At 37.5% G+C, this 27,174-nt stretch overlaps 1 protein-coding gene across 4 annotated transcripts in view; it reads left to right on the top strand.

Annotated features, from left to right (window-relative positions):
* Positions 1–25,522, top strand: part of FOXRED2 (FAD dependent oxidoreductase domain containing 2) — a 67,998-nt gene extending 42,476 nt beyond the window's left edge. For 2 of the 4 annotated variants that reach the window (XM_075182719.1, XM_075182718.1), the window contains 2 exons: positions 16,818–16,988; positions 25,183–25,522. In XM_075182719.1, coding sequence (XP_075038820.1) covers positions 16,818–16,988; positions 25,183–25,385 — 374 coding nt within the window. In that variant the 3' untranslated portion in view covers positions 25,386–25,522. Of the gene's footprint in view, positions 1–1,739; positions 1,803–2,056; positions 2,486–3,435; positions 4,093–16,817; positions 16,989–25,182 lie in introns of those variants that run through there. The other 2 variants (XR_012678517.1, XR_012678518.1) reach the window with 2 other exon arrangements.
* The last annotated feature ends 1,652 nt before the right edge of the window (positions 25,523–27,174 follow it).

Genomic DNA, 27,174 nt, shown 5'->3' with positions numbered 1-27,174 from the left:
AATCTATTCATGAAGGAATTACCATAATAGATTATACAATAAGATGTTACATCACAATATTGTCTATTTTACCAGTTTATTCTTTTCTCAATTGCATTCTATATACACCTTTTAATATTTCGCTATTAGAAATTTTATGATAAGTTGATTCAATAAAGATTTATTTAACAGTAATTTTCAGATACTTTCTGGTCCATTCGAGTGCCCCATAAGATCATTACTTTTTCTCTTTTGTTCACGTGTATTTTATATATGTCTGCTTGCATATTAGTACACCTGTGTACATGGTAATGCACCTGTGTTCTGTAACCCCTTTACATATGCATTCAACGTTTTATATGATCAAACCATTATTTACTTGTTAATGCATAGATTTGTAAAATACACAGAATAAACCACATATTGTATACCCAACAGATTTATTGTTGAATTCTGTAGAAAAAATGAACAGTTGAAAAATAAAAAGTTTAAACATATTTATATTGGCAATATAACATTGGACTTTTTAATGGCGAACGTGGCTAGTGCTTTATGGCATATCTTTCTGAAAAAAACTGAAACATCTCCATTTAAGGGTTTTTTTTAGTTTTTTTTATATATATATTTTTATTTTTTTACATCACTGATGTTTGCCCTTAATTCTTTAAAATATTCGTCAAGCATCTTCTCTACCACACCCTGCAAAGGACTACCAACATTGTTTTCTCCCTCAGGGCTTTCGTCCGATATGACAATGGTATCTACAAGAAACGGGGAAAAAAGTTTTAGCATTTAACTTCTATAACTTTTAATAAAGTGAAGTTCTTTTCCAACACCAAGTAAAGTCCCAATTTGATCACTTTCTACACTGCTCGTAATAAGTTTATTTTGTGGTCCCTCTTGTTGCACCTCTGGAAAGGTGCCTTTTACCTACATAGGTTCTGTAAAACAGGCGCCATTTTGGTAATTATAGCATTATATATACATTTCTCCCCAAAACATTTTACAGTTTCCACATGTGACTTCAAATACCTTCCTTTAGTACATCTTTTTTTTCTTCTAATTCAGTATCTATTTTTTCTGCTTTAACAAGTACGTGCTCCGCTTTAAAATTTTCGGTACCTACGCAGCACATGTCAGCGTGCATTCTTCTTTCTGGAAATACAACATTTTCAATATACTATTGTCTGTCGTTCATCTACAAATTCACTAACAAGTCCTTTAAACTGTTGTACAACATGTCAAACTCACTTTTTGGAATGTTTCTACGGATTCGCATCAGTCTCCGTTGTTCTTTATTTTTTAGGTCTGACCTATGCTTCTGCACTTGAAATTTATTTATTTTCTTTCCAAGTTTCTCCTTAATTTGTTCTAGCAATTTCTGCATTATTAGTTCCTTTCTGTATTAACTCTTAAGTATTTTCTCTTTTGGCAGTCTTAGTCGTACTGGTCCAGTACTTTTACCATCAACCCCACCTATCTTTGCTCTTTTCACGCCCGTTAATTGTATTTCTTTGTCCTTTCCATCCCCCACCACTATTTCTACAATTTTTTCTCCTCTTCTCACACCCCCACTACACATGCTCCTTATCAGCCATCTTCTAACGTCCCTAGGCAATTTTATACACATTTAGACATGGACGTTTCAGTTGTGGACTAATCAGTGGTGGTACCTGCACAGAATGGAGCATTGTGGGTGAAGACTATTTGTGTATAATAACCTTGTGTTTGGCGAATATATCAATATATTTAACCCATAGTGGTCCAAGAAATACAAACGGATACTACAAGTGTTTTACAACTTACATCCATTGCCATACAAGGTAAGTTGTTTATGGAAGGATTATGAATGTTTTATTGTACCATAGTGCTTAACGTAACAACTGCATAAATATATATTTTGTGAATGTTAATATGTGAATATGCAAATTACTTTTATTATACTTATTAGTATTATTTATGATACACACATTGTCTAAAATAGTAGTGAAAATATTTGGTAAATATATTACAATGTATTGTACAGTTTTTCTGATATCAGTGGGCAAAAGATTGACATCACTCTTTATTTTTAAAGAGAACCTGAATATGTCATATGACCGCAATGTGGAGCTCATGAAGGATTCTATTGAGACTTCTAGGAGGCACCCCTGTTTGTGGAAGATAAAGTCAAAGGAACATTGTAACCAAATGTTACGTAATGTGGCTATGTAAGAACTCGTGAAAGCATGCCCGCCACATTACCCTGGAGAAAATTTGGAATGGGCAAAGGGCAAAATACAGAACCTTTGGACTGTATACAAGAAAGATCTAAATATGGTTGAGATCTCAAAAAAAATCTGGGGCAGATGCACAGAATGTTTATGTGCCAAAGCTGTGGTACTTTGACCTTCTGCACTTCATCCATGAAAATTAAATTACATGGCAGTCCACCTGCAGCCTGGATACGGACAGTAGTTGTCCCACTGATGTGGTGCAAGCAGATGACATACCTCTTAGTGGAACTGTAAGTAAAGTATATTTTGCTGTTGCTGTGTAACAGATTTATTAAATCAGAAATACATGACAATAAAGGTTGCACACATAACATGCTTATGAACAATTGTTACAGAAACTCATTCTGCCATGGCCCCGTTAAAATATGGAAGGTATGCCTCCCTATTTAATTTTACAGGGGGACTTGCATTTCTACGGTGGCCTGACTCGAGAGGTGTCAAGCTAACTACATCCGTTTCCTCTACATTGTTGTCCTCATACGGATGTGAACTGTTTACACAGGAGGGTTTTACGTCTTAGAAAGTTATGCAGAACACAACAGGCCATCACAACTTTGTATATCTTGTCCAAACGTAGATTAATAGCAGAATGAAAAACTGAATCTGTTACTGAGAATTCCAAACGCATTTTCAACAACACGCCTAGCTCGTGATAGTCTATAATTAAATATCCACCTTTCTGTAGACAGTTTGCGTTGCAGGTAAGGTGTCAATACATTGTTGTGCAGCGCAATTGCTTCATCAGCCGCAAACACAAAATTTAGTCTGTATTTTGTGGAATATTATGTTCATAGTTTTTTAGTTTTGCATAAAAGAGAGTGATCCAATGCACTGCAATCAGACACTTTCCCATTTTTACCAATGTCCACAAATAAGAGTTCATAGTTCGCATCCACTATGGCCATTGGAGTGTTGCTGAAAAATCCTTTGTAATTATAATAATAAGGCCCACTTTTGGATGGCAGCATAATTCGGACATGTTTCCCATCAATGGCACCGCCACAGTTTAGAACATTCCTTTACCTCTCAAATTCTTCCAGAATAACTTCTCATTGTTTCTGCAGGAAACTGAAACATAAAGAGGTGTAAAATAGTTTAATTACATGCATTTTATATCATGCTCTTCTTTTTTTTTTCTTTTTCTTTTTTTTATTATTTTTATTATTTTTTCATTACTCAGCCTGCTGTCCTGTCACAAGAACTCATGTTGGAATTTGCTGACCAAGAAGAGACAAGTACAACTACTGTACAGGAAAGCCAGGTACCAGTTGACCACCAGGATGTACTTGAGGTTGCAATTTCACCACAAACACAACAGAAGAGGAAGAAAAAAACGCTCAGTGAAGTTGATCAAAGTAATGCGCTAACTACAAAGATGGGGCAATGCTCAAACAGTTTGATGGCCAAAAAGCCTGCACACCACACTTTTGACCTACTTGGAGCAACGCTAGCAATCAAAATGAAAAGTGCTAGTAGAACGATGCAAGTGGAAATGGAGCGTTTGGCGTTCGACCTCATGTGTAGGGCTGCCAAGGAAGATTTATACCCGGATACAATTCTAACGTCAGCAAGCCACAGACACACAATTGTACACATTTCGGCATACACAGATATAGTATGGGAGGACAATATTTAATGCCAAAACCATACATGACTTCTACCCTTATACCCAGCTTAAACATGCAACAATTAAGTGGAAGTTCATCACTAATGGATAATAGCAGAGTGTTGCAATATGAACAACTATAGACTTTATTTGACTGTTTTTATTGGATTGCACCTTATTTATTCAATGTATATTGTAAATAGTATGTATGTTAATAAAAATTATACCTTTTGTATCTAAAGAAGACTATTTGTTTTCCAACCTTCATATAGTGTTCATGGAGAGATTCAATGATAGCATCACAGGTCTCAGGTATTATCAAACCCAAAGCTTGCGGTGAAATGGCTGTGCTATCTTTCAGATCAGCCAATGTCCTTCCAAAAATCTTAGGGTAGCAACCAGTCTCTGCTCTGCAGATATGGGTCTCCTTAAATGGGTGTCCTCCTTCTGGATGATGGTGACTAGTAGGAACAGTTCCTGGAATGTGGGTTCATTCATTCACTGGAAATTCCTGAAGTTATCGTGGTTGTTGTCCCGTATCTCCTGTAGCAGGGGCATATGAAAGATTGAGTCTCTCCTCTTGAACCACTCTTTGGTCCAACAAGATCTATTCTTTCTCCTTCTCTGCCTTTGGGTCTGTATTTGCAGTCTTCTTCTTACTACAGCGAGCAGAAAAAGAGCAGTTGCTTGTTATTCTTTACAGTATCCATATTCGTAAGAAAAAATTTCTTGATGTTCGGTTTCAGCAAACGTACACTGTACACGTGCTAACGAATGTATAAAGAAAACGCGTTGCCTTACTTTTTTATAAGGTTTGGGGTGGTTACGATTGAACATGCTCTGCCCTTTATTTAAATTTCTTGGGGATATTGTTACATGGACCTCATATGTCGTTTTAGTGTCTACAAAACTTGAATCTTTCCTCACGGCAATATAGCTATGAAAAGTCGCTGCCTGGACGGTCGGTTTTTCGTTAATTGTCTAAAACTTGAATAGTGTGTATGCAGTAATCGTCCGAGCAATCGAACCTTGGGTCGAAGGTAAAGTCGCTGTAGATAACATTCTAGCCTAAGAGACTGAGTAGTTTCTCAGACCATGTTTTAGGAGATAAGTAGTGAATTTATACCCAACCAATTGTAGCATGAAATCTGAGGATTTGGACCTTTAAGAAATTAAGATATCTTTTGCTCCAAATTGGCAATTGTTTATCATAGGTGATGGTTTTTATAATTATATTAATAAGTAGTGTTAGTTCTATAAATATTTGGTCATTATGTGTATTTAAAGAGTATTAGGGTTATACTTACTAAACTGCTGGTTTGCCTATTGCAACCAATTAGATTCTAGCTGTCATTTTGTAGAATGTACTAAAATGATAATTAGAATCTGATTGATTGCTATAGGCAACACCTCCACTTTCTCAAAACCGCAGTTTAGTAAATATGCCCCTTAGTGTATCTGGTTCCAGCACTGTAATTTTTAGTTTTTGGAGAGTAGAAGATGCCCTAAATTTCTCAGACCTTTGGAAATTGGCTGTAGGCTTCTTGTGTGTTACACTGCATTGTTGGTTAGGAGAAGCAAGACTAATGTTATAAGCTGTTTGCTTATTTAAAAACAAATGTAAAATCAGTATTGGAAGTATAGCCTCCGTTTGGGTGCATGACTGCAGCTTCATACATCAACTTAAGTTAAAAAAAAGAAAGCTATGTCAACTGTTAAAAGAAGAATTTAGCTTTTTCAACTAATGTACCTCTCTAAAACATAAGTATGATAGCAATGGAGTTCAGATGTAACCATTAAAAATATTCACATTCATTTATAAGATTGTGTTATTGCATTTGGAGGTTGGATATTTCATTTAAACTATGACATTAACCTATATGACCAAGTCTAAATTCTGATGCTATGCTACTTCATGACAGTATTATCAGTGCAATTTGGTTTGTATTATTATATGGGAGGTGGGTTATTGTTACATATGTGCTCTAATTGTTCACTAACTTTGTGAATGACTGTATTTGGGAGATACCTATGCAAGAGTCATGTGATTTATGTTAATTTAGCAACAATTAAGGGCTGGTGCTTTCTAAAACATGTAAGCAGCTTTCACTCATGTTTTAATTCATGTAAATTAGTAAATTAATTAAAGAAGATAAACTGGTTTGTTTAAACTTAATTTGAGGCGCTTATAAAATCTATGGCCACTGATGTTTGGCTGCACCCTTTTAGGTTGAATCAAAATTAGTCATATTTTATGCCAGCACTGTTTACCTCCTGCATTTTCTACTACTCTGGCCCATCCACAGGGACCAGTGAGTTGACACTGTAGGGTTTGGAGCATGCTGGCTTTATAAAGAAGGGCATTGTTCCTTTGCTTACTCTTGGTTTCTCCTCAAGTGTTATTTTTGTAGAGGGACTAAGCAAGCCCTTAGGTGTTTCAAGTTCAGTACTCGAGAAGGAGCAGCAGTAGTTTACCCAGAACCTATGCAATTGGAAGGTATAAGATGCTTAAGTGGATTTAAAGGCGTTTTTTAAGTCCTCTTTAAGATGCAGCCTGGTGGTGTTTTTTCAGTTCTGGAGCATAAATTAAAGTTGGCTGAACAATTGTGATAAGTGCCATTGGGTAAAATGGCAAGCAATTTTGAATACCAGACCTTACCAGTCCGGGTCCTGAATTGGACTGTTATTAATCTCCAGGCTAGTAGTAGTTTATCTGGAACAACCAAAAACCATGTCTGAAAAGGGCAGTTTTGTTCTGGGCCAAAAGCTATCGCAGCCTTACAAACTTTAATCTCAAATGTTTCCGTACTTGATTCTCCCAAAACTGTTCCTATGTGCACCAGTAAAAAACGTTAACAAGCATAAAGATAAACTCATAGGGCCTGAGTCATTAAGGTAAGTAAGGCAAAAAAAGAAGGAAAAGTTCTTCGGGACAAACCATGTTAAAATGCAAGGGGTACAAATTAGTTTATTATTTTAAATACTGGCTATTTTTTCATCTAGTACATAAATATTTAATAGCTTTATTTTTACACTGAAATATAAAGTTGATCTAGGACCCCAACTATAAATCTGTCCCCACATTTTAAATTTACCTCCCCTCCAATGCAACATGGTTTTGCCTCATTGCAAAGTTATTCCTTTTTTCTGCTTTACTCTCCTTAATGACCCCATAATGCATATCTCTTGCACTGCCAGATATTTAATTGCCTGCCATTGAAAAAAAGTTCTACCTACTAATCTGGAAGCGATAAAACATACTTGGTCCATCACTTAACTGGAGGGAGATAGTCGGAATGTCGACAATGAAATTGTACACCATAATGTTGACTGACATGTTTATAATGTCGAAAATAAAAAAAATGTTGACACTGTCATAATGTCGACATACCTAATGGTTGACACATGCATAATATCAACCTATGAAATAATACCACATGAGAAGTCCGACAAGTTTAAAATGTTGACATTATATGATTATATTATCATCATACAAGAAAATGTACAAGATATAGTTCTATGGTTTATCATTAGACCTAAATCAGTCTGTTTTTATAGAAATGGATGCACTAAATCTATGCAATTGCTATATGACACAACCGGGGAAAAAAGGAATTTTCACTCCTCTTAAAATCCCACGACCATGCCTATTCTTATTACTGTAAAATAACTGACAACCAAAGACTACTTTATGGACTTTAGTTTACTAAATCTATTAAAGTTTTAGAACTCGAACGACCTGTAAAGAATTCAAAGTTTTTTAACTTATAGAAAAATGTTAAAAAATATTTCGCAAACTACAATTCATTAGAGCACATGTGCATAAAATCATGTCTGCTCATTGTTAAGCATATTTTCTGTATTTTGTTAATGATCTTGTGGTGTTCTGGCAATATATTTGACATCATTAAAATCATTCTAACCCTGTTATTGTATAAATCGACGCAGTTAATATATGCAACTGTTATACATCTCAACATAAAAAAAATAACTTTGCAGGACCATATAACTCCTCTAAAAATCCTGCAACCTTGCCTATTCTTGTTACAGTGAAGTAGTTAATGACCAAATAAAACTTTATTGACTTTAGCTTAGTACATCTATTAAAGATTTCTAACTCGGATGACCTGTAAAGAATTTAAACTTTTACCAGTAATGAAACAATGTATACCTGATAGTGAATTTATTGTAGCTATGATTATTTTCCAGTCTGCCATTAGCTCTGATAGAACACTATGATGCCATAACAAAAATATGTATGTATTTAAACCATCCCAACAGTGTAATATGATTTGCATAATATTGTTCCTTTTTCACGCCTCACGTCAGCCCTAATAAAAGCCCTTTTCTCCCTTTACCAAACTGCCATTTCCCCAAACTGACTGAGCTTGCTGGTTGTTGTCGTGTATCTGGCTTTTCCTGTCCTGGTTTCTGAGAGCTGACTGACAAATTTCTGGTTTGTGAGAGGTGGTTGCCAAATGAATTGATTATGGTGACAGGCTGGTATTAAAATACTTAGCCGGCTGGCTTTAGCAACAGAAGATTTATATTGTTGATCTGAGACTTTGGTTTCCCAGGTTTTTGTTTATATACCTTGGATCCGCATTTGTCTATACCTGATGGTTCAGTGTCTGTTGATATACTGACACCTGATATTCAACCCACAATAAATACAGGTGCGCCGGCTGGCCTACCTGGTTAATACTGTTTTTGCCTTTCGATTATTTATGTTGTTTGTCTCCCTTTATCCTCCCCTTTCCGCGCTGGGGAAACCGACTATTGGTATTCAAATACAACTGCTTTTTTCAAAGCAATCAATTTTGCGTTTTTTAGTCTATACTTTATTGGAGCGTAGGAGTTTTTTTTTTCTCCACAAGAGCAGCCAGAGGAAGATCTACGTGGTAAAACTTAGTGATGAAGAAGTGGATCAGACCCGTCTTCTCTCTGAACTTGTCGCAGCGGTTGCAACATCTGCCATGCCTGAGGAGGAGGAGATGGAGAACGTAAAGAAAATGTCAATCCGGAAGAGGATACCAGCAGTGCACATAGGGGGACGTGATTCACTGAAGAAGAAAAAGAAGTGTTAGTTGCCGAGGTACCGATTTTTCTTTGTCAACACCCTCCATTATAGTCGGTTGTAATTGTTACACTCTTTATTTAATTAATGCTACTTTAAAGATCTCTATTAAATGTTATCTGTCTAGCAATGCAATGATAACTAAGGGACTGATTCATTAAGGATCTTAACTTGAGAAACTTCACACAAGCCACCAGTCGAGGAACAAGATCTGGAAATCCATTTCGGAAGCGGTCAGAGCTGTAATTGGCACCACTAGGACTGTGAAATCCTGCAAGAAGAGATTCCAGGACTGCAGGAACAAGGAGAAGTTAGCCAAGAATGCCAGATTGTCCAGCCATTTGAAACAATACCTGATCCAATTGAATGAATGGCAAGATGGGGCATCATCTCAACATATCCGATTAAGATACGTGGCTGTCAAAACCTTGAAAGGACCTGCCAAATCTCCTGAAATTATTTGTAATTCGTTATGTGTTTTTACAATACACTCTAGATTATTTTAAAAGTCTCAACCTCTAAACTAAACTAAACTAACACATGACATCTCACTAAACATTATCCTGATCCATAGCAGGGGTTTTAAACTCCAGTCCTCAAGTACCAACAACAGCTCAAATTTTAATGGTCTCTGTTCATGTGAACAGCAGGATAATGACTGACTTATCCTAGTAGATTAATACACCTGTGCATAATTAATGAAATCATGAAAACAACCTGTTTATAGAACTGGAGTTGAGAATCCCTGATCTATAGTATGATCTATTAAATCCTAAAAACATGCTTTCTAATATGTATCATGTAACATGTCTTTTTTTTATATAAATTTTCAGCCACCAAAGAAGCCCAGAAAACTCAGAAGAAAAACTCAAGCACCAAATCTAAAGGTAATTACCACAATCAGGTATATTAAATAAAAAATGTTTCCTACTATTTATATACCTTTTTAATATATGTTTTTATTTTCAGAGACACTAAGAGCCAGTCAAATTGAGAAGTCTGTCCACCTTCCAGAATTATTGCTAGAAGTCAACGGATGTGAAGAACCGTTAACTTCCTTTTTTTTATCCAGACAAGATACTAAATTATTTAAAGAATAAGGAAAATCTTCATTTTAATACATAACACGACAATAAAAATCCACAGAAGTTGACCAAAGTTCTCCCATGCCAGCACAACAAGCTCCTGTTGAAAGATCGCAATCCACATTATAAGCTACTAAAACAATACCTGTACAGAACACAGCATCAACACAAGACACTAGACACCAAGTAATTAATTTGATGCTACCTGGACCAAGTATTCAAAGAAAATGAATAAAGTCTTCTGGATGCCTTTAAAGTGCAAATACAGTCATGGCCAAAAGTTTTGAGAATGACACACATATTATTTTTCACAAAGTTTGCTGCCTCAGTTTTTATGATGCCAATTTGCATATACTTCAGAATGTCATAAATAGTGATCAGATGAATTGCAATTAATTTCAAAGTCCTTCTTTGCCGTGACAATGAACTTTATTGCAAAAACAACAATTCCACTGCATTTCAGCCCTGCCACAAAAGGACCAGCTGACATCAGATCAGTGATTCTTTCGTTAACACAGGTGAGAGTGTTAATGAGGACAAGGCTGGACATCACTCTGTCATGCTGATTGAGTTAGAATAACAGACTGGAAGCTTTAAAAGGAGGGTGTTGCTTGAATTAATTGTTCATCCTCTGTTAACCATGGTTAGCTGCAAGGAAACACGTGCAGTCATCATTGCTTTGCACAAAAGAGCTTCACAGGCAAGGATATTGCTGCTAGTAAGATTACACCTAAATCACCTATTTATCGGATGATCAAGAACTTCAAGGAGAGAGGTTCAAAAGTTGTGAAGAAGGCTTCAGGGCACCCAACAACGTCCAGTAAGCGCCAGGACCGTCTCCTAAAGTTGATCCAGCTGCCGGAGCCGGGCACCACTAGTGCAAAGCTTGCTCATGAATGATGGCAGACAGGTGTGAGTGCATCTGCATGCACAGTGAGGCAAAGACTTTTGGAGGATGGCCTGGTGTCAAGAAGGCCAGCAAAGAAGCCACTTCTTTCCAGAAAAAACATTAGGGACAGACTGATATTCTGCAAAAGGTACAGGGATTGGACTGCTGAGGACTAGGGTAAAGTTATTTTTTCAGATGAATCCTCTTTCAGATTATTTGGGGCATCTGCAAAAAAGTTTGTCCAGAGAAGAAAAGGTGATCACTACCATCAGTCCTGTGTCATGGCAACAGTGAAGTATCCTGAGACCATTCATGTGTGGAGTTGCTTCTCAGCCAAGGGAATGGGCTCACTCACAATTTTACCTTAGAACACAGCCATGAATAAAGAATGGTACCAAAACATCCTCGAAAAGCAACTTTTCCCAACCATCCAAGAATAGTTTAGTGACGAATAATGTATTTTCCAGCATGATGGAGCATCTTGCCATAAGGCAAAAGTGATAACTAAAGGGCTTAAGGATCAAAACATCGAAATTTTAGGTCCATGGCCAGGAAACTCCCCAAACCTTAATCCCATTGAGAACTTGTGGTCAATCCTTAGGAGGCAGGTGGATAAACAAAAACCCACAAATGCTGACAAACTCCAAGCATTGATTAGGCAAGAATGGGCAGCCATCAGTCAGTATGTGGCCCAGAAGTTGACTGACAGCATGTCAGCGTAAATTGCAGAGATCTTCAAAAAGAAGGGTCAACACTGCAAATATTGACTCTTTGTATAAACTTAATGTAATTGTCAATAAAAGCCTTTGACACTTATGCTTGTAATTTTACTTCAGTATACCATAGCAACATCTGACAAAAAGGTCTAAAAACACTGAAGCAGCAAAGTTTGTGAAAACCAATACTTGTGTCATTTTCAAATCTTTTGGCTATGACTGGCCTTATTGTCAGACAAGCCAGGTACCTGCCTCCCTACCCACAGGGATCTCCTAACCCAATTGTTTTCCTTGATGTGTCCAATGAATTATGTTATTTTTTTGGCTTTTTTAATTCTTCTCTTCACAACTGCAGGGTCTTAAGGCAATGTTCAGCGCCGCCAGGGTGTCACAGCAGTGCTGTAAAGGCCATCTTCTGAGGGTCAAAAGCATTCTTTTTCTCACAACCTGTGGATTGAAAGTACAGTCTCATTGCCAGACAAGCCAGGTTTTTTTTACAGCAATCTTATTTAAACTATTGAATTTGGTTGCTTATCTTCTAATGTAGTTCTGTTTTCTCTCGCTTATGAATACTTCACATGAGTGAAGATCAAATTTAAGCAAATCGGGTCCATCACATCACCGTCTGAAGAATACAAGTGTGGTGGCATATGTCGTTTTACATTATTTAATTTCCCTTACTTTCATTATAAAAAAATTTGAATGCAAAAAATTATTAAAATTACCCTCCCCATAGTTTTAATTGTATTCCTGTTTATTAATGTACATTACCTTTATTTGTCATTGTATTTAATGTTATGTAAATGTATGTAATACTTTAAATAAATAAAATTATATTCAAACTTTTGTGGAATCCATTTTTTTTTTAAATTATCTTAGGTAACATGGATGGCATTTTGCTGATTTAGAAGCCAATTTAAAAACAGGAGTACATTTGCTCCGGGACAAACCATGTTACAATGCAAGGAGTGCAAATTAATTTATTTTTTTGCATGGAAGTAAAATTCTGTCTGGTTTTTAATGAAGCACACAAATGCCTAGGCATTCTGTATTGTCGCTCTAAGCCTGGGTACAAACTACAAAAAATTTCTCCCACTGTAATATTGTTAACTATTTTGCCAACGACTGAAAAAAAAAAAAAAAAGCCCCGATCGGCATAGCGATTCATGTGTACGCACTAAACACGTTTTACATAATTTACCTTCAAATCTGTGCCCTTCATCTGTCATAACCATCAATTGAAAAGATTGTGAATCTTCACGCTCCATAGAGATCTCTGGACACTGCCGGTTGTGAGTGCATACACACTGCAGAATTGGAACAACATTGTTCCACCATTGAACAAGATTTTTAGTTTGTTTTAAAAGTCATGTGAAACAATACAATGTGCTTTGGAACAACAATAATTCATAGAGTGTACGCACTAATGGGATTTCTGTCCGAACGGTCCTTTAGTGTGTACCCAGTCTAACACTACCTATTGAGTACACAGTCAAAGAAGAATAAAATCAATATAATCAAAATAGCCTTGGGCTAATTAGTTTAACACAAGAGAAGTATAATACCAAAGAGTGTATGCAAACATTCTGTCTGAAATGCCCCTATTAATCCACTTCAATTTAGCTTTAACATCTCATGTTATATTTTAAATTAACCTGTGTTCATATCACCTAAATGTATATAATGTCAGTACATTCTGTTTAACAGAGCAATAGAAAAGCTTCCTAAATGCTTGTCATATTCAATTACTGCAAGCTTTGCTACTATAATGTCTAGATATCGATTCATCTAAAATTAAAATTATAATGTGGCAATACATATCTCTTCAAAAATGTAGTAGAATTAGACTAAGAGGTATTCGAGTACACTAAGTATTTATTGATGACCCTAATTTCAAATAAGGATTATATGTCATTACGTGAAACTGCTAAGACTATAATCACACATTACATTTAAATTAAAAAAACAAATATATCTGAGCAAGTATGTCTTGTATCTATAAGCTTGTCACTACATTGTCGTCTCCTAAATTATTTACTCTAATTTAGTACAGATAGATCTGCCACAGAGTTTGGTAGATAATGATTATCTATGTAGACAACTAGACAAAATACGAATGATTGAACAATAGAAACCATTTACACAAATAGTATTTCACAAAACACTGAATAAAATGTTTTTTTTCAACATGGTGTCACAAATTGGATTTCCATAATCCATGCTTATGATATCTTCACATATCTGTAAAATATTGAAAATACATGTACATTTTAGGAAAACAGTAATATAATCTCTTGCCATTTTTTATGATCTTCTGTTGTAAAATCCTCCATGACTTATTGATAGATCTTTAAGACATCATTTTCTACAAACCTTGAGGTATTTATTAGTTATGTTGACATAACTATTATAATTTAACTATTTATTATATTGTACAAGCATAAATGAAGCAAGTTAATTGAAAAGAACATGTCTTTCACATAGATACCCATATACAATTTTTATCTGGTTCACACTAAAATGTGCTGATATACACTCATGTAAGGTACACTATAAATAAATATAAAGTTATTAAGAGTCCTACAGACATAAATATAAGTCTGGTATGAAGATCCCCATTAAAAGAAAACTAGAGACAAGTTTTTTGGTAGCCAAACAGCTATGTCACATTGCATTGATTTTCTCTCGGTCACACTAAATTATTTTATACCCGTTAGTCTGACAAAAAATACATAAATGTAATCTTTATTCGAAGAATGCTACATACAGAATAGATGGCACGACTGTGGATTCACATTATAAGTCATCTTTGGATATGCATTCACTGTAAATTAGTATATCAATTGTCAAACAGCTATGGCGCATTACATTGGTTTTCTGTTTGTCTCGCTAAATTACGTTACTCTGTTTAGCTTCATAAACTTCACTTTAACTAACTAAATATTAAGTTATTAAAAGCATCCAATACACATAATAGATGACCCGACTGAAGATTCCCATTATATGTTATACTCTAAAATTTGATCACTCCTATTTGTAGTAAACATAGAGGCATTATAGTTTGAATTATTTAACATGTAAAATAATTATGGGGAATAAGGCATAAACATAATTGCATTGTAAATACTGTGTATCAAACAAAGCCATTTATAATTTGTTTTTCTCTGCAAGCCAAATGCAAATGACTTACTTCAAAGCAGAGCCCTGCTCTCCAAGGGTAATGATCTAATTCCATGTGTAAAATGTGAGGCCAGAAAGTTTATCCTGTGTTAGAAAATAACAATGTCACCTGAGTCAGCTTCAAAGATCCCTGCGGTGAGCTAGATCCTGACATAGGAGAGTTTTTTGACACCTTGAGAGACTCTAGTTAGCCATTCCCAGCAGAAATCTCACCTGAAGAGACATGAGCTGTGTGACCATCAACCACATATTCATCAGCAGCATGATGCAGGGCAGCCCACATGTCAAATAAAGCATTCTGTCACACACAGAAGTTGAGAAAATGAGGGTAATATCAACTAATACGCTGGACCTAGGCCTGTTTGGTATCAATAAATGGGTAAATTAATAGTGGATCTATCAAAAATAAAATTGGGTTTCGTGACACTCCAAAGGAAAGTTAGGTTATATAGTAGAATTGGGTAGTAAATCTGGCAACATGCAAATGGTGATTGTAAACAGTGTCACAGACCACAACCCCTGGAGGTGGGGACAGGTGTGAACGTGTCTCCAAAAAGCGGAGACCAGTTACAAAAAATTGTCAGTCTTTTGGGAAACCAATCATAATTGATAAGCTGTCCATCTTCAAGCCAATTGTTACGTCGCACGGGAGACTATACTGCTACAGGCAGTATAGTAGTATAGCACGGCAGGATTGTTTAGCTGAGGTACATCAGCATATACAGAATAATCCCACGTCTCAGTGGAACACCAGGTCAAATACACTGAACAGATACAACATTCAGGAAAGTCGCAGGTTCGGATACACTGATACTCAGCGGAATGGTCAATAATAATAACTGCGTCCGATACACGGGAGCCTAGGCAGCAGAGTAGTCCGTATGAATAGCTGGGTCGGATACACAGGTGCACAGGCGGTAGAGTAGTACAGAAGCAGTGTTCTAACAAGCCAGAGGTCATACACTGAGGAACACCAGAATGCAGCACAGGATACACAGGGAGAGCCAGACGTCAAGCTGTAACTTGTTGCTCTGACACAGGCAGTGTGTCAGAGCGTGCAAGATATAGGAGAAAGGAATTGAAATTTCCCGCCTCTGTGTCACATGACCGCAGCTGCCTGGAAGAACAGAGCAGTGGCTGTGATCGAGAACAGGAGCGAGGGTCAGGTAAGTCTCTTACACCAATTTCCCTTGGCGCAGAATATACCACTGTCTGTAAGGTATTCTCTGAATTTAATCCCTTTATTTTGAAATCTGTTTTGCTTGTGTATGTATATCAATTGTTTATTAATTGTTTTTATAACCTGTAAGCATTGTACTTTTTGTATATTAAATCTAAAAATTAGTAAGTGATATCCTAAACAAATGCTCTAAACAAATTCTCTGCCTGTTTAGAAGAGAGAGATTGCTTGGCTGGGTTAACTCTTTAGATGCCAGTGTGTGAAGTGTTAACTGTTTAGCTACCAGAGCACAGAGTGTGCGCAATTAGTTAATTAAGTCATAGGTTTTCTACGGGCCTTATATATAGTTGGTGGCAGTTGTGGAGAAGTGTAGAAGCGTGTGTCTGTGTTTAGAAAGGGACCAACTAATTCTGTAGCCCGAAAGAGGTGAGTATGAGGTTTAGGATGGAATCTTGTGTGTTCCCTTACAGTAAGCTTCCAAGTGCGCAGAGTGCAGTTTGTGACTGGTAAAGGTAGTTAGGAGAGTTTCCTGACAAAATAGAGGTGATATATTGTATGACTGTATGAATATATGATAAGATACTAAATCAGGGAGTGGCTAGAGAGGTCAAGTAGTAAGACTGAACAGTTTACATTTCGAATTGAAGACCAGTAATTAAATGATTTGTGTAAGATTACCAATATGTAAAAAGATACCACGTGTGGGGTATCCCGTCCAGCTCCACCTTGTTCATTTCACATAGAGTGGAATTATTGTGAAGTTAATGTTGTGCATATCTGTTCTCTTCTTTGATATTTTTCTTTCTTTAATATCTCTTTCAAATGACAGAGCAGCAAAATGACTTGCGCCCAGAAAATTGGCCTCTACCACGTCCTGACCAGATTCATCACGTGGTGGAAGATTTTCTCACAGACTGGACTAGCCCTATGTCTCATATGCTGCCATTGCGCCGTTTCCTTGAAAACTGTCTACAAATAGACCTTAGGGCTTTCTATGCAGGTAGGAAACAGGATAGAAGATCATTTATTCACAATAAATGTGTTTAAACATTGTACATATGTTGTTCAAATATACAGGAAAGGATGATAACACTGATGAGGTGGGTGATATTCAATGTCATAATTCTCCATATATGTATTACTTTCAGTGGGAATGTTTCGTCATAAGTGACCATGCCTGCAAAAGAGATAATTATTTGTAAAAGTCTCTCTAAAATAGGTTTGAGCTGCAAAATACATAAAAGCTACTCAAATAGTGTGAGATTGGAACTCTACCAACAAGACTGAGGCAGAAGATTCACCTATAAGAGTCAAATCTAAAAAAGAAAACATTTCTGTTATTACTAGTATGTACTGGTAATGCAGTTTACAATCCTGTTGTAAGTTATTTATTTATTTTAAAGGTTTTAAATTCTGGGTTGGGGAATGATGGAGTAAGGAGAGGTAGGGGGAAAACTGGGAGTCTTTATATTTCATATGTGGCCTGCCAGTTAGGAACAGTGAGGAATATTGTAGATCATAGTATTAAAAACAGAGCATAAAACATGTTCAATCTTATATAAAATTATAGCCAGAAATTTGATATGTGTAGGATAGCATTGTCTCCAACACATATTAAGAGTAAGTAGGTTAAATAGTTCGAAGCCTAGGGGGAAACAAATACTATCTTTTCTAAAAAAAAATTGTAGCAATGTTAATGGATGATTTGCTGAAGTGCAGCTTGATGAACCGTCCTTCTTGATCCATGGTCATTTCCAAGTCTCTTGCCCAAGCTATTTCAAATGGTTCTAAAGGTTGATCAGTAAGGGATAGAATGGTGTAATTTCCTTTGAAAGGATGTTAGCTGCCACAGTTTATAGAGGATTTAGTTTGACTTGAATAAATCCTTCAACATGTAAATACTGATATTAGAGAGTGGAGGGGATTTAATAGATTTTTTTTTTAAGCAAAGGGTGATTGGGGAAAGGGGAACCAATTATTTTAGTAAAGGAGTGATGGTGGCTGAGAGTGGAGATTGGGATTCTTGTGAGGGTGCATTTATGTCAGCAGTATCATTAGGGATAAGGTAAGCTCTTGTAAAGAGTTGGGTTTTCAGATAGTGTCAAAAAATGTGAGGGCTATGGGAAATCCTGATTGGGCATGGTAGGGAATTCCATAAGTAGGCAGCATCACAGGAGAAGTTTTGTATGCGGGAGTGAGTGGTGGTTACTAGTGACGAGATGAGACGCAGGTTAGCGATAGATCTAAGGGAGAGAGAGGAAGAGTATTTTGGTTTGAGATTTGAGATGTATGAAGAGGGTGGTGTTGTTAAAAACTTTGTAGATAATGGTGAGTAATTTGAATTGGATTCTGAAGCATACAGGGAGCCAAAGTAGGGATTTTCAAAGTGGTGCAGCAGAGAGGAGAAGAAGTGAGAGAGAAAGATCAGTCTTGCAGCAGTATTTAGGATGGATTGATGTGGGGATACATGGGTGAGGGGAAAACCAGATAGCAGGAGGTTGAAGTAGTTAAGATGGGAGATGATGAGAGAATGGATAATAGTTTTGGTAACATGTTGGGTCATATTCTGCAAATATTTCTAATGTGGAGTCAACAGTAACGGGACAGAGTCTGGATGTGAGGAATAAAGCAGTGGTGGGCGGAATTGTGACACCAAGGGAGACTGAGGAAATTGTGGCGTTATTGACTGTAAGGAAAATTTGGTGACTTTGTGAGGAGGTAAGATGATAAGTTCCATGTGGATATTGCAGAAAGACAGGTGGTTAGACAAGATAGTATAGTGGGGAGAGATCAGGGGAGGAGATATAGATTTGTGTGTTGTCAGCATAGAGGCAAAAAGACTGATTTATTTCCCCAAGAGAAGAGGGGGAAAGGGAAGGAAGTGTTGGTGGGCAGAGATGTGAGTTGAAGGTGGCATAGAGGTGACGTGATTTAGAAGACTAGGTGGATATTAGAAATTTGAATTATGTTTGTTTGCCAATTGAAATGACAGTGCTGTAAGATGAAAATTATAGAGGAAGAGATTAGAATATGAACAAAATTTCTTCCAGTGACACTCCTCAGTGTGGGAGCACTTTAGCAGGTTGCGGGTCTGCTTGGTGCACCATGATTGGGTTTTGAATATCGGAGACTGTATGTGATATTGGAGCTGCATTGTCTAGGGATGAAATGAGTGTAAGGGAAGATGTAGTCAGATTAAGGCAGGACAGTGCAATCATAGGAGAAAGTAGTTGTTTTAGTGAAAATGACAAGTGGATTGGGGTAAGAGCACTTAGGTGCCGCTGTGTATCGGGAGAACACAAGGTCAAGGGAGTGTGCATCACAGTGGGTGGGAGATGAGATCCACTGGGAGAGATCAAAGGAGGAAATAAGTGAAGAAGTTTAATGACATAAGAGAAAGTGGGATTATCAATGGGAATGGTGAAATCACCTAGTTTGAGAAACGGCAGGTCAAAGGAAATAAGTGAGCCAGGCTGGAAAGTTGTAAAAGAATTTGGGATGGGGAGGATGAAATAGAAGGAAAGTGTGGACTTTAAAGGAGGAGATTGAGAGGAAGGGTTCAGAGGGTATGACTTGGAAGGTGCAGTTTGGAGAAAGTAAAATTCCTAATCCATCACCTTGTCTGTTTCCGTGTGTGAGAGTGTGGCTGAGGGGGATTCCCCCATAGTAGAGAGCTGCAGAGGATGTAGTGTCAGAGCAGGTAAGCCAAGTTTCTGTAATGGCAAGGAGGTTTAGGGATTTAGAAATGAATAGATCATGAATGGATGCAAGTTTGTTACAAACAGATCTGGCGTTCCATAGTGCACAGGAGTAGGGAAGAGAGGGTAGTGGAGATATGGGGAGAAGTTTGGCGGGATTGTAAGTGTGAGGGGAATGAAAAGTTTTGGGATGGAACAAGGAGCATGAGCAGATAGTGGGGATTGTATGGGCCTAGGGTTAGGTGAGATATCATCAGCAACCATGAGATGGAGTAAGGTATGAATGAGATTTGTGTGCGTGAGGTTTGTTCCTGCTTATGCAAGCTGTTGACTGTGTTGGGTGCAGGAAACAAAACAGTTCATGTGTGCAGATTAGCAAGGAGGGAAGTAGTAAAGGGAAAATAATAATAGGGGGTACAAATAGGATGCTGGAGAGATAAGAGGAGTTTGGAGAGGAGTCTGATGAAAGTGAATAGGAGAAAGAGAATGTGTAAATTGAGCAGGTGCATGATTGAGAGATGTGGATGAATATGTATTAGCTAGGGTAGGTAATGAAAGAGTTGGAAAGAACAGTTCATCCAAATTGTGCAGGGCAATAAAGGAGGTGCAGAATGCTTTACCATCTACCAACTACTATTAATAGAGTAGGCAGGTTCTGCTGCTCTGACACGACATGGTCCGTGATGCTGACTGTTGGGTACAGCAGCCAAACAGATGGTAACAACAATCACAATTCAGCTCAGTTTGCAGCTGAACATATGTTGAAATAGCAATGACATTTGAGCTCTGTTGGTCCCACAGCTGAACAGAGATGGTAGTTCAGTAGATTTTAGAACAGCCTTTGTTTTTTGTGTGTAGTTGATCCTCAGTGCTGCAATGATGTTTGTAAACAGTTTTCAGAAATATGCAATGTTTTGTGAAAATAAGAGAAAAGTGGGAGCTTGGGCAAAGAGCTGAGCTAATGTGCAGCTTACTCTAACTGCCATCTGCATACCATATTGATTATAAAGATTGAAATGGAGAAGGGACTGAAGTTACAGTATATAAGCTCAACAATAATTTTGCATGTAGGTTTGACCAGGGGTGCCCAAAAATTACATATAAACTGTATATTTTTCATTAAGAGAACAGAAAATATATGTAACAGATGAAAAATGGGAGAAAAGTATATATTAGACCAAATTCATGGAGCGCTTATAGAGGCCCAGTGTTCTCTCTTCCTGCTGACATATTAGTAAATACTTAGGGTGAGATTCAATTAGATGCAATGGGGGCCAGAGTATTAGGCTCATACCTGAACTCCAGGATACTAATACCTGCTTCCTGTTCCCTCTATACCTGATTGAATCAGCTTGTTCGTGGACCTCCCTTTGGAACCTGATTTTGGCATTGTATTACCTCGGTTTCCCTGACTACTCCTGTGGCTCCTGATTCAGTACTTCTTGTCTCGCTGGTTACGAACTTGGCCTGTCTGATTTCCTGCTGTTCACGCCCAACCTCACTGGTGACTGTTTGGAAGAACCGCGACCTGCACATCCCTTGCAACCAAGTCTGCAAAAGATGTGCAGATTTTGATTCCATCTCTTCATTTGAACCCAAACTCATCATCCACGAGTATTGTAGCACTCACTCGCCCTTCAGTCAAGACACTACCGGTTGGTTGCTCCAACCTTGCCAAGGCCCTGACACGTTACAAGAACTCTGCTGACCTTCAGCAAAGATGTTTTCCTGTTTTTTATGTGGATGACAGGGTATGGCTTGCCACTTATAATTTAAAATGGCAGGTTCCTTCTATGAAGCTTGCACCATGCTTCATCGGATCTCCCAGGTTATCATCGCTGTATCTTACAAGCACCAAAGCCCTCCATCTCTCAAGATCCAAAACACATTCCAAACAAAGGTTTCCCTTCTAAAGCTTTTGGTTCTCAACAAATTCTTTAAGGAACCATCTGGTCCTGCTCCTATTCAGACGATTTCTCGGGAGGAATTTGAGGCCAAGCGTACTCTACGATCTCGTATCTGAAGAAGGAGGACGCAATATCTGGACCATTAGAAGGGTTACGGCCCGGAAGAGAGGTCCTGGGTCCGCCTTCTATCCAGATTTAAGCAGAGTTTAACCTCCTCTGCAGCAAGAGGAGACTGGATACGATCAGGCACCGTCCCTGTAGTTCCATTGTTCCCAGGAATGGCCGCCGAACTTCTCTCAGCTGCAAGAGAAGTTCAACTTAGCAACGGAACGCAGCCTTCCTGTCCTCAGCCACTTCTGTGTGCATGCCCAGTCGCAACCCCATTGCCTAGCAGCGGGGACGCTTTTCAGTTTTATTGGCGGCCAGTGCTTTCACTGACCTCCATAATTCACCTATCAAGAGCTGTTTCCTCTCCTCAGCTCCAACCAGGTGCTCCCTGCCTCCATATAAACCAGCCTCTGGCACCCTTAGCATTAGGCTCACACCTGAACTCCAGCATACCTGTACCTGCTTTCTGTAATCTATATACCTGTTCGACTTGGCTTGGACTCTGATTCTGGCATTGTATCGCTCCTCTGGTATTACTTGGCTTCCTTGACTACTGTTTTGGCTCCTGATTCGGTACTTCTTGACTTGCTGGTTACGACCCTGGCCTGTTTGACTTCCCGCTGTTCAACGCTATCTCGCTGGTGACTGTCTTGGAGAACTGCAACCTGTGCATCTCTTGCAGCCAAGTCCATACTCCCTTGCAGGGATCCCTGGTGAATACCAGCAATGTGTTAGACTCCATGCCTCCTTGTACAGTAGCGCTAACACTGGCATATATAGCCTCCATTTCTCTCTCTCTTGCTGTGACAAAACCTATCCCTTGTTTTTAATTATTTTAATCCAAAGTCTATCTACTTTAGGCAGTGTTCCGTTTGAATCCTTGCTCACAGGTTTTGGAAAATAATTATTTGTTGTATGGATCCCAAGCACAAGATTAAGAGTTAGTTTATCCAGTCTTAGAGTTCCAACTGGAGGGAGGCTGGCACTATCACACTTACAGATGTATTATTTAGTCCCTAAATTGGTAAAGGTTTGATGTTAGGTGATCCCAAAGATGATAATCCACCTACTTTTCTGGAAGCAGCTATAACTGGATCATATGAATAATGTGCCTTCTGCATATGAGAGGTCCCACTGCCTTTCAGATAATCGAGACCTCTATGAAGGCTAAACTGAGAGCACAAAGTTTCCTTATTTTGTTGCTGCAATGGGCGCCCTCGGCTTCTATATGAGGCAACCTTTCTTACTGCATTCTACATCAGATTTGGAACCCTTATTTTGGACTGTGAGATGGTAAAGAAAATAGTTGTTGCACTCTATGAAGGCCAAATTAAATTATTTAGACAGTGTAAGGCACAGTTACAAGTATTTCATTCTGAGCTAAATGTCTACCATCACCAGATACAGCATGCTGCAAGAGGCCAATTTGGAGAGGGAATGGTGAATATAACATATACTGATCTAGAATTGGTAATTCTGGGGCTAAAAGCAATATGTATGCGCCCTCATTGAGGAAGTAGAATAAGGAGATAAGAAATATATAAATATAATAAACGCAAATGGTGTAAAAAAATGTTTTAAAAACTTTGAATGCAAGCATCAGAGTTGCACTCTCATGTACTGCCACAGGATTCAGCAGTTGAAAACCATTGTGATTTATAGTATCAAATGCAAATAAACCCTTTAGTGGTTCCATCAGTTAGGTGCATGGAATGAAAAATGTTAAATTATAACTTTTATTTTTGTGGTAGACTTTTACCCTTGACTTATTGAGGGAATAAAGTTTTACTCATCTGTCAGTAGCTGTGGAATGCTGCTTGTCCATAGATTGTGGATTATTGTCCGTAAATTGTGGATGGGGGGGGGCAGTGTCGCGGTAGTTGTTCTAGATATGACGTACTAGGAGGTATAAAAGGTATTAGAGTGAGTCTTGAAATTTACACTTATATGGTTTAGGATTCTGATGTGTTAATGAAAGAATAGAAATAATACAGTTTCTGGACAGTATGGTGAGATTGTAACTGTGCATATGGCTAAGTGGATTGGTGACAGATGAGAAGGGAATATGGTAGAGAGTGTGAAAGGGATAAGTAGGGATATGGGAGAGCTAGAGGGAGATATGAATTAGGATTGGAAGCAGAAATCAAATAAGGAGGGTCGTGGTAAGGACACAAGGGTGAATCTATGCAAATATAGTAAATATAAAACTATAATTGGTAAAGGTATGAGGAAAAGTACATATAGCAAAGATAGTATAGATATTGTACAAAAGTGGTATAGAAATGATGAATAATTAATAATGGTAGATGGGTGATGTGAACAAAATGAAGGTACAGTATATAGGTATAAAAATGGCAGCAGTAACTGAGTGACAGGTAATAATTTGGCAGTAATAAATGAGTCCAGTATATACAGTAATTAAGAATTTAAATTAAAGCTGTGTCCCATTCAGGACTGTTGTGATTTGAAGAAATTCCAGGAACATAAGAAAATTAGACCTCGGCAAGTAAAGAATAAAAAGGTTTATATACTTGGCTTTGGGAAAGAATCAGTCATCAGGTACAAATGATGTGGGGCCCCACATCGTACACTGGTCCTGCTAGTCTTTCATTTAGTTTAGTCATATAAGCATTACAAAGTAGAACATTACATGGTTGCCTAACCATGAGTAGAGATGAGGTGTATTCTGTTTGCTTAATTATTTACGAACAGTGTATTGAAGAAATGGGCTCTATGTTTTCTTAATTAGTTACCAACAGTGTTTCTGTAAAACATTCTTTTAACCCTATCATACTACAATCTGATATAATATTTTCGAACAAATAGGCAAAGAATAGTATATATATAGTTTTCTAAAGAATGAGTACAAAAATTAAATGTGGGATGTGTAGTAGTAGTCCAAGCAGGCGAGGGATATAAGAATGAGATTAAGTACAGTAAAATAATGCAGAATAAAGACAAGAAATATAGGCTAATAAATAGTAGCAGGTAGTAGATGGTTGCAGTTAATACAAATATAAGGACAAAGTAAGTAATTTTTTCAATCAATATTTTTTTTGAGACATCTGCCCAAAACTGAGTATTTTTAGGTTTGAGTAGAATTAGCCTTTACCTTCTGTAAATGGAGTTCTTCATTTGTCGTGGTCTCCCATTGTACATGCCTTTCATCTTCCAACTTGTCCACCACTTCAGCTGTAGGTGTTCCTTGGTACTCGCTGTTTCTGAACAAAACTATCCTTCATGTTTGTAAAATCTTAGATGTTAGTTTTACTTATTTTTTTGTTCTACCTGTTATTTGGTTGTATTTCCCACTTTGTTCTTTTTTTTTTTTTTTTTTGGCTGTCATCTAAAATCAAATTATAACATGAGTAATTTAATTCTATCATCTATTATACTGTTTTCAGCAAACAAAAACATAATGGATCTAAGTGATCTTTTGTACGTGATCATATCACTGACTGTTTGGTATTTTGCTTTGCAGATTCCTGTTTTGTCTTTTCTTTAACACATCAAAAGTTGCCCATCTTCTGCCAGCAGGGTTATCTACAGAACCAAGGTCTTAAAGGAACAGCTTACCTAAGGCAGCACGGTAATGATGCAGGACTTACAGAGAGCTATACCAAGAAAAATGAAAGAACAGTTGAGATTTCACATAACAGGACAAACAAAAGAGATGAACTTTGACATTAGCAGGCACTGGATATTGATCAGTTGACTTTGTATTGATTATTACTAATTATATGAAATGCATCATATCTCTAAAGTTGATGCCACATTTACAAATTGATTCTGTAATCTAAATTATAGATGAACTGAACAGATTTCTAAGAGTCTATGCACGTTGCCTATGTTCTTTTCCGATTTCTTTTCAATTTATAATACTGAACTTAATGTATTGTTCATCAGATGTGATTGTGGGATTATGGCTGTCTAGCATAGAATGCTGTAAATGCTACATGGAAACATTCAATTAAATACAGATGAAGCTAGCAAGTCTACAAAACAACACATACTTATGCATTGGTATGGTACATTAGTAGTTACTATTATTTTAAAGTAAATCATTCCAAACACTAAAATAATAACATTTAACAGATAAATTGACAATTTAATGTACCAAATAATTTTAAACCTTTGGAGGTAATTAACTACCGGAACAAGTAGTAGAAATGCACAAAAACATATTTTGCAAATTTTGAGCACAGAGATGACCACTTTCTAGGCAGAATTTATGACACAGTACAGAATAGCAAACAGTGGCAGCTTTGTCATGCTAAAATGAGCAAAAGGGATGTTTCGAGAAACCTGGGGGCATGACCTTCATTTGCAAGTGTGGTACTTAAATAGCACTGTCCAATGTTACAATGCAGAAAGAAAACAGACAAATGTGTGCAAATGTTTTGTAGGTGTGCACTTTTTGTAGGCATGTAGAAACATCCAGATACCTGAAGGCATAATGAGATTCACATTTTGTTTCTATGTTCTTGCCCTCAATGTATTATTCTCATTGTTTTTTAAACTAATTTCTGATATTGCACCAGGTCACGAGAAATTCTGTACCATGGATACTAATTTGTAAGTTCAACCCTGCTGACGGCCATTCATTGAAACACATTAGTTTAAAAGATTGCTTGACCGGGGCATGGCCTTGAAGCTCATGCAGTAGCGCATCCTGCTATCTTCGCTGCAGCGCAGTCATCCATTTATCTCTCCTTTACAGTGTTATACTTTATGCCATCCTGTCTGTTGTGCCTGTTAGACATTCCCATCCTTGTTCCCAACCTTATTACTCCTTCTATCGTATACCTTTCACCCCCTCATCCAGCACCTCCTGTTTCTCTCATTGGTTCACATTATGTCCTTTTGCAGTCTTCACAGCTTACACATATCCTCACTTTCCATTCTTAAACTCTCTTAAAATTTTTGCTCCATCCCTTCATCATTCCTTTCTTTCTCTCTCTTGAGCTGCCAGATTACTCTAGTTTGCACAACTCAGCACAGAGTCCATCTTCGCACAAAAACTCTGAATAGCTGAAGCTTGACAAAACACCAGCTACTTCATCAGTGGCTGCTGTGGAGGAGTGGCGGAAGGCTCGCACTTCCCATGTGATTCAGCCTTTACATCACTGACATGATCCTCTATGCAGCACAAAATTGATTCCAATAAATATTCCTCACATAAAACATTCAGTAATTATACAGCATTTAACTTTCTCTTTCTAACATATGGTATGCGAATACAAGAATACTCTTTTTGTTGCTACGTAGTAACCAATTTGTATGGTGGGGATTCCTCACAGTTCCATTTGGAGTTCAGTGGGGCTTCAAATTAGAACATAAAACCCCATTGCCTACCTCACTCCTATTCATCTCTCTAAATTTAGCGGGGACCATACAATAGACTGTCCTTTATGTGAGGCAGCTTTTGGCACCTTCTATGGAATTGCCCCTGGGTGGCTTCATTCTGGGGGGG

This window comes from Mixophyes fleayi, chromosome 8, assembly GCF_038048845.1.
Source record: "Mixophyes fleayi isolate aMixFle1 chromosome 8, aMixFle1.hap1, whole genome shotgun sequence".
NCBI lineage: Eukaryota > Metazoa > Chordata > Amphibia > Anura > Limnodynastidae > Mixophyes > Mixophyes fleayi.
The sequence above is the reverse complement of the archived record's forward strand: the minus strand, read 5'-3'. Positions and strand labels throughout refer to the sequence as shown.